The 8,845-nt window shown below is 41.1% G+C and overlaps 1 protein-coding gene across 1 annotated transcript; it reads right to left on the minus strand.

The window, feature by feature from the left end:
* Positions 1-1,167: 1,167 nt before the first annotated feature.
* Positions 1,168-3,602, minus strand: rom1a (retinal outer segment membrane protein 1a; the record flags this gene model as incomplete). The annotated part of the gene is made up of 4 exons (XM_083665223.1): positions 1,168-1,383; positions 1,613-1,859; positions 2,045-2,475; positions 3,453-3,602. The coding sequence occupies 4 exons, from the start codon at positions 3,600-3,602 to the stop codon at positions 1,168-1,170; spliced, it is 1,044 nt and encodes a 347-aa protein (XP_083521349.1).
* Between the last annotated feature and the right edge of the window lie 5,243 nt (positions 3,603-8,845).

The raw sequence follows: 8,845 nt of genomic DNA on the forward strand, positions 1-8,845 counted from the left end.
AGCAGGTGAGCAAGTATGGGTGGGGCGTGTGGGTGTTCAAAAGGTGAGGAGTGTCTTAGTGAAACTTACTTACTACTTTATCCTCTTCATTCCTATGTGAAACACCATTTAGTGAAAGGCACAATACATTTAAAAAAAAAAAAAAACAGAGTTACTGGGACATGTATCTTATATATGTTATATTGCATTGCTGGCACAAAGTGACAGAATAATGATATAGAAAAAATGACAGAACACCACAAGCCAATTAAACACGTTAAACTTTAATAGGTTATTAGTCATAATAGTTCTGTGATACAGTGCTGTGTATATCCTTTTGCCGAGGGTTACATCGCAGAGCATTGAGCATTGCTCTCTACAGTCAGCTTTACATTGCTGTTTGTCTCTTATGCAAAATGAAATATGTTTATACTTTCTTTTTTTTCTTTTTTTTTGCCTGTTTCAGATTCAGACAGATTAGACATTCTTTCCCCAGTGTTATGGTAAGGTCATTGAATATCCAGGTCAACTGGTTTTGTGTCTATTTCAATTATATCATTGTTCTCTTTAATGAACTAGAACATAATTTTACTCCAAGGTGGGTTCTTGGTTGTGAACTGGTAGAAAGAATCTTACATTAAATCTTGCACACAATCCTGTTTTTCCTTTGGAGAGTACATATAAATATTGAACAGGTAATTAATCATGGGGGTATTATGAATGGCATGGGTTTGGGGTGACTTTATTAGTATTATGTTAGCCTTGTGTGTGTGTGTGTGTGTGTGTGTGTGTGTGTGTGTGTGTGTGTGTGTGTGTGTGTGTGTGTGTGTGTGTGTGTGTGTGTGCGTGCGTGCACGTGCGCGTGCGCGTGTGAGTGAGTGTCTAATTAATGTGAATTGCAATTAGTGAGATAAATAAATGTGGCCATGGGTACTTACAACAAACTGGTGTGCCATGCTCTGGGATAACTGATACAAAAATATATTTGCCCTTAAGTGACTGAGATGGATAGCATGATCATGTCACTCATTTTGGGGTAAAACATATTACATGTAAACATATCAGTGTGAGACTGGATTGTGATATCAAAGAAAAAACAGATGTTTGTGTCCAGTTTAGATTATCATCCAATGCAGTGCCATCTTTTCCCCCTACACCACCCTGTTTTAAACCATAAGATTTATCCCCTTAGTGGCCAGCTGCCCCAGCTTCAGCACCACCGTCTTCAGCACTGCCCACCTCGTTCAGCATGAGGATCGTCAGTACAGGATTTAGGTACTCCATCATCGTTTCCTTCAGCCCTCTCTCCAGCAGGTACCCCTCTGTCTCGATCTCAGTGTTCTCCTGCCCTGCCACCGCCTCCATGGCCGTCTGCAGGAACCGCAGGCTGACCAGCACAGACCCCTGGGGGGGGAGGAGGAGGAGGAAGGGAAGGGAGAGAGGTTAAATGTGGATATATTATTCAAAAGTTAGCCAGCTACATATGCAGATTACAGTACTATCAGACCATCCTGAAAATTACAGCCTGAACAATTGTGCCCACTTTGAGGCCACAGGCAGGATTCCAGTCATATGTAATTCCAATTGCCACACAGGACAATGTATTTTATTTGACTCCATATGGACACAGTACCTGCATCAGGAAGACAGACAGCACTCCAACCCCAATGGTGTTCATCATGCCCATGTAGTAGTTGACCAGGGCCTCCCTGCAGCCACGAATGTAGATATTGAGCTCCTCAGTCTGGTGCTCATAGTTGTAGTGGGCTGAGTCGTTGGTGAGGCTATACTGGATGCAGGGTCGTGGGGATCTGGGGTTGCAGCAGCTGAAAGGAACCCCATCTAACAGATAACGGCCATCCACGTTGCTTTTGATGCGGCTGGAGAGGGAGAGAGAGAGGGTCAGAGAAGAGAGGGTCTATATCTTGCCGTTGTATCATCTAAACGGCATCATTTCCCATACAGTCAATTATACAGAGAGTTAATCTACGAAAGAAGGGATTCTCCCAGTCTACCAAAGCAATAGGCTGTTAGGCTAATCCTGTAATATTACACCATCACTCACTCCTTCACGTCCTTAGAGCTGAAGTCTAGGTAACGGTTGCTGATCCACTGGACCTCAAACCAGTCCTTGAAGTCGGTGTTTCCACAGCACTGGAACTCCATCTGCATGCGGTCGATGGTCTGCTTCTGGAAGCAGCGGCCTGGGGTGTCTGTGTCCTTGTAGAAGCGGATGCCGTTCTTCAGGCCAATCTTCAGAGAGCCCGTCAAGTTACCCTTCATGGCGAAACTCATGATGACGGTTATCAGCATGAGAAAGGTGAAGAAGAGGGAAACACAGAAATAGGGCTTCAGGAAGGTCTTCCAGCGTGGGAAGCGACTGGCATCCAGGACGTCCTGGCAGATACGGCCAGCAAAGTAGTTGATACCCAGGGAGGCCAGACCTACTACCATCATGGTGTTGGGCACAACATGAATATCTGTGTTATCCATCACCTGTAGGCAGAACCCCATGCATCAGTTATGCAGTAACCCTGAAAGACCTCTTAGACATTATTTCTGGTTTATATCAATCATTTCATGTTTTAGTATATGGAAATGTAGAGGTGATTAATTTCATGGTCTATTGAGGAGGTAAACACATTGGATCAATAATCAATAATGGATATGATTTTCTCCAATGTAGATATGAGGGTGACAATGGTGACAACAGTATTGGACATCTCAGTTGAACTTGTATGAGATGCTGTATGTGATGCCCCAGGCTCTCAACAAACAACTCTATGAGAAGAGTTTGCAGACCCTCTCCAAACAGCATGATAGCAAAGCCATAGAGATTTAATACAGGCACTGATGATGTGTTTCTGTTTCTGTGTAACCGTTTAGTGTATGCTTTTCCGGCCACTAGAGTTATTGCTGCAAAGAGGTAGATCATTAACTGGATTGTCATACAACTGTCAATCATCCAGTCACTCAACCTATAGGTCAGATTATTGTACAAGACAGTTTTCTAATCCTTATTATCAGCTTATACATTAACTAGGTTGTCAAGCGTTTTCAGAGCAGAGACAGTTTCCTCCTGCGCATCATTTCTGTGAAAGCCTTGTTGCTCACTACTCATCCATTTTAACAGCTATGCATACTTCAATACAGTCTAACTCTTCACCACAGTGTCCTGAATTTTGCATGAGGTGTTTATTCCAATACTTTTTTCTTGGTATGCATAATCTTGTTCCCATAAGTAGAACCACACACAATAAGCACTCAACTTTCCCCTTCTGATAATCCTTGCCATTGTCTTTTATGACCATTATTCAGAGGCTGTATCACTCATTGGAATTCCATAACTTCATTGAATTTATATAGCCCAACACATTCTGAGAAAGTGAAGTGAATAAGAAATATATTGCATGATGAGCATCACAGTGGAAGCCAGTAAAACTATGTTGACCATTACAACTGTGTAGAGGTACCTCTTGCCTCCTGCGGAGCTCCGTCTTGAGGAAGCAGCCCAGGGTGAAAGTGAATGCTCCAGCGAATGTGGTCATCCAGGAGAGCAGCCACAGCCCCTGGGCCAGCTTCACCCTCTTCTCAAAGGGGAACTTCATCTTCATCACCACCATGGTGGCACTGGGGTTAGTGGGACCGTTGGGTGATGAAGGCGATGATGAGGGGTTGATGCAGTGTTGAATCTGAGGGGGAGGAGAGTGCAGACGCTGGACTGCTGGGGCAATCTGAGAGACGTTCTGGAGAGGGCGGTCACAACGGAAGGGTCAAAGGTGAAGACAGGAATAAGGGCCTGGTAAAATTTGCAGCTCAACACGCAGAATTCAGTTGGAAAGAAGTTGAATCGATTTCCAAAGAGGGATTAATTATGTTTTGTAATCCAAAAGCAAATATACGAATAGTAGATTAAATGGCGGAGTGATAAAAATCCTTTGAAAATAAATAAAAAACACAAAAACTTTGTATCTTCATTAGTGTCCTCTGGATTTGTCAGTAATGGTGGGTCAAAGTTCACTTGATTGATCCCCCCCCGAAAAAGTGATTAAAAACTGCTGCCCCCTCAGTCCTGCGTCCACTGTCCCTGCACCTGTGTGCCCATGCTTGGGTGAGACACACTGGATTTGGCCAATGATGAATGTCTGGAGCGTATTACTACTACTAATCCCTTACCTATCCTATTAAACTGGCCTTTCCATTGGGAATCCAGGCCATTGTCTGCTCAGCAAAGCTAGCCTCCCTCGAACCAGTGAGGGTGACGTGGATGAGCTCTGACAAACCAAATTGAACATGACAGGGAGGCCGATATTGAGTATGTGCTCTGATATGTTTGCAACTAACAGATTCATATGTAATGATGTAAAGACCCCAAGTCTGCATGAAATGTTCGATCAGTAAATGATGATGGTAAGAATTAGAATTAAAGTCTAGTGTCATCATAAACTCTCCTGGATAAAGTGCTATTTCTCACCCTAATGGAGAGGGAGAAGACCAGTAGTGGAGAGAGAGAGAGTAAGAGAGAAAGTGTGGGTAATCCTTTCTAATGCTCCTGTAATGAGCTCAACAGAGTGAGTTTAAAACATGTAGAACCGTTTAGAGCCTACACTCTAGGGCACGGTACTTCAGTGTGCAATTGGGCTGTTTTATAATTGACACACACACACACACACACACACACACTAAGCTGAATCCAAGATAGCAGTGTTTTTTGTTATTTGTTGTTAAAGGAGAAGTTGTACTGTAATTGAGAGCAGCACATACATTCATACAGTAGTACAACATCTGAGGATGAGGTAACCCTTTATTTTAGTGACCTTGTTATTACTTAGAAACAAAATGGTAAAGCGTCATTACATAAGCCATTCCCTAAGCATTACTTATTGGATATTTGGGGATTTATTACAACAAATAACATAACAGACATAAATGTCAAATTCATATATGGAAAAAAGCATTTGAGGTTTGTTTGATTTACCTTGAAAGAAGCACATTTGGGACTATTCCACTGTTTCTATTGTACCTGCAGGCAAACTAAATCAAGCACAGCTCAAATATTTGAAAGTATTTACCATGTGTGCTACAGGGAGTACTATTGTTATCAAGTGATTTCACATTCAATAGCAGGTAAATACGAGTGACAAACACAGGGTCACAGTGGTGGAGGTAGAATCACGTGGGTACAGAAAGTAGAACTCGAGTACTTCAGATCAGATAAACTATCTACTATCTACTAAAATTTATCTACTATCAGATAAAACATAACATCTAACATATATTGGAATAGGGTGAAATATAGTGATAGACTAAATCATAATCCTTGCAGGCAAGAGCCATTTCTATGTAACATAGGCCTATAGGCCAACACATAGGCCCATATTATCTGTTATACATATACTGTGTCATGGATACAATGTCATATATAATAATAGAGAATACAGGTGTGGTGTAAACAGCAAGGTGGTCCAGTAGAGGGTTAGGGAGCATCTAAAATTACCATACACTGTGTGTTCCCCAGATACATGTTGACATGCAAATAAATAGGTATTATTCCATCTAGGTAACTCAGTGGCTGTGACCTTGATTGAATACAGAGATTGAAACAAAAAACAGATTACATAAATAACCAACATCCCCCTCCCTGGACACCCCCTTCCCTCCATCCAAAGAAAACTCCCCAGGACTAAACAGAAATGTTTTATCATGCTGTATCATATCATACAGTGGCAGTGGCAGAAATATCTCACTTGACTGCCTCTGGTGACTGATTGATGCATTATCTCAATTCATTGATTATGCGTTGTCTTAAAATATTTGCACAAACAAGAAGGCAAATATACATACTTAAATACATGTGGTCATAAATCACAGATTCAACAGTGTGGATAAAGAAACAAACAAAAGATACAATAAAAAGTAGATGCAAAAAGATTAAAAGAAAAGAAAGAGAAGACAGTGTTCATTAAAAAGTCAAGCTACTGGTGTAGAGCTGCAATGGACAGTGGGTGTCTCTTAACATTTTTTTAAACAATGACAGGAAAACTTTGATAGATAAAACAATATATTGTTTCCATTCAGTTAGTGTGGAGAGAATACATTTGTTTCCCCCCCATAGATTCTTAACTATTACTCTAGGGAGCATATACAAACATATACTATATAGCATATACTGTACAATATATATATATATATAGTAACAACACCTAGACCCATCTACTTTCATTTCATCTTCATCAGCTAAATACTAAATGTAAGAATTGCTTAAGATTTAGAGAGCTAGAATTTCCAATCCAAAGTGTAAATTCCAAGGGATTATTTATGTGTTGGTCAAAATATATTTTATTATACACTGTACAAATTGTATTGTGGCTACATAATGCAGGTACTGTAGATCTAACTTATCAGGAATTACCTAAGTACCTTAATTCTATTAAACACTTTTTATCTAAACATGAATTGGAAAACACATATCTTTATAATGAATTATGCACTGGTCTAAAAGGTTCTGCTTTCTATGAACCAGAGACAGGGATGAGATTAGGCCTTGTTCGGCTATTATGAGACGAGAGTGAAGTGCAGGATAGGGTTTCCCGGAGCGACAGCACCCAGGAACAGGAGAAATCAAAGCAATGTGCTTTTTGTTTGATGTTACCTCTGGAGGACATCAAAGCTGTTGCCTTGTATACTGCAGAAAATGCCTCAGGTCATGTCTTTGATTATACAAGAGAACATATCGTAAATATCAAAATGTGGAGCAAGGATCTCTAACATGGCCAGCTTGCTTTTACAGTTCTTTGGTTTGAGGCTCGTATTACTTAATAGCTTCAAAAAGGAGTAAAAAAAAAAGAAAAAAGAAAAAAAAAAGGGGCCTACAGTTTCTTTATCATACTTGTTTTTTCGGGTGAATAATATTTGATCCCGTTTTATTCAAGTGATTCAGGCCTGAAAACTAGTTCAAATCAGACAGAGATCAACTGTGTTATTGCTCTAAAACAGGGGTTCTCAACCTTTTGCAAGCTGGGCCCCCCCAAAGCTGGTTCATTGCAGTTGGGGCCCCCCCTCCTCCCGGCGCCACCCCCCCCCCCCCCCCCCCCCTTCCCGGCGCCACCCCCACTACACCACCTTGCATAGATAGATAGATAGATAGATAGATAGATAGATAGATAGATAGATAGCCCTCGGCTAGGCTATTATTGTTAGGCCCACACTATTATTATTATTATTATTATTATCATCATCAGTAGCGGTAGGTAGGCCTATTATCATTACTAGGCTATTGTTATAATTGGCAGTAGCACCAGACTTCTAATGTGAGCTTGCAGGCATTATTATTATTATGAGTAGTGGTAGGCCTATTATCATTACTAGGCTATTGCTATATAATTATATGAGGTTACATGCTTTATTGTTGTTGTTATTATTATTATTATTATCATTATCATCAGTAGGCCTATTATCATTACTAGGCTACTGCTATAATTGGGAATTGACACCAGACCTCTGATATGAATTTATGCTTTATTATTGTTATTATTACTAGGCCTAATAGTAGGCATATCATCTGCATTTTTTTACAGAAGCTTGCAGGTTGGCGATGTTAATGTGAGACCTGAGCCTGCTTTGCCTTGCAAAGATCCTCAATTCTTGGCGCAATGTCTGATAAACATAGTGTAACGACCCTGTGTAAGGCCCGTTAGCAGCTCCGCCAAGTGAGTTAACTCTCTTGGTGTTGTGGCTAGCGCGGCCGGTTTGTAAGCGGAAGGTTGCGAGTTCGATACCCGCTTAAGGCAAGCTACTCTGCCCCGCCGTTCGTTACAATAGCCTCAAATCATCCTTGATTTGTGCACGATTGCGGTATTTGCGGTATTTCATTCATCGTACCTTCGAAGCTTTTTTGCAGCTCGTGGTGCGTCGGTTGCCTTGTTGGTCCTCACTAGAAATCTCTCCATTTTTGTTTGGTTTTGAAATAATTTGGATGTGGATTAGTTGTGTTTTCAATAAAGTTTAGGCTATGATGTAACGATGTGTGCGTGTGTGGCTATGTTGAGAGACTAGTATCGGGGGCTAATCAGTCGGGACTTAGGCACGATCTTTAATACAACAGTACACAATAACGATTTTGCAGGCAATGCAGATTTTATTTAGACTTAACAATTGTAGTCCTTTGTGAGTGGGTGAGTGTGTGTGTGTCTTAGTCGCGTGGGTCGTATAGTTGTGTTGCAACACGGTGAAAAAGTTGCTAGCTAGTTAGCTAAGTGCACGCCTAGCAGTTAAAAAAATTACTGGCTAGGGCTGAGATGGGGATAATCTTTAAAAAGACTGTTTGTGGTGTTAGTCTTTAAAAAGACTGTTTGGGTTTTGAAGTATAGGCCTAAGTAAATCGATATCGAGATTGATAACAGATAGACTAGCGAGAGTTGGCACAAGCGAATTTGGCAAGAGACTAGACTAGAGTGAATGGAGCTACGACGCGTGTGCGGACGCTTATATAGTAGCACTTACGTGACGTTGCGTCACAGGCTCAAAATACTATCCCCTGTATTGGTAGATTTGAAATGAAACTGTGTGGTTGATTTGTTTGTGTGTTATAATAGTCCAACCACTTGCATTTCGACATGGGGGGGAATCTGTTGCATCTCCTTTGTAGGTCTACTAATAGCCAGTGAGTCCGTGATTTTTCGTGTTTTTTTTGTTGTTGTTTTTTCCCTCCCATCCTGTAGCCTACTCGCGCCCCCCCCGGGAGAGTGTCCCACCGGTTCAGAACCACTGCTCTAAAACATACTGACAGACAAATTTATCATCAAATGCTTTTTGTGAAATGGCAACCCAGTCCCACACCTCTCTCTGCCTCTCTGAAAGATCAGGT

This window comes from Argentina silus, assembly GCF_951799395.1.
Source record: "Argentina silus genome assembly, chromosome: 2".
In the NCBI taxonomy this organism is placed as follows: Eukaryota; Metazoa; Chordata; class Actinopteri; order Argentiniformes; family Argentinidae; genus Argentina; species Argentina silus.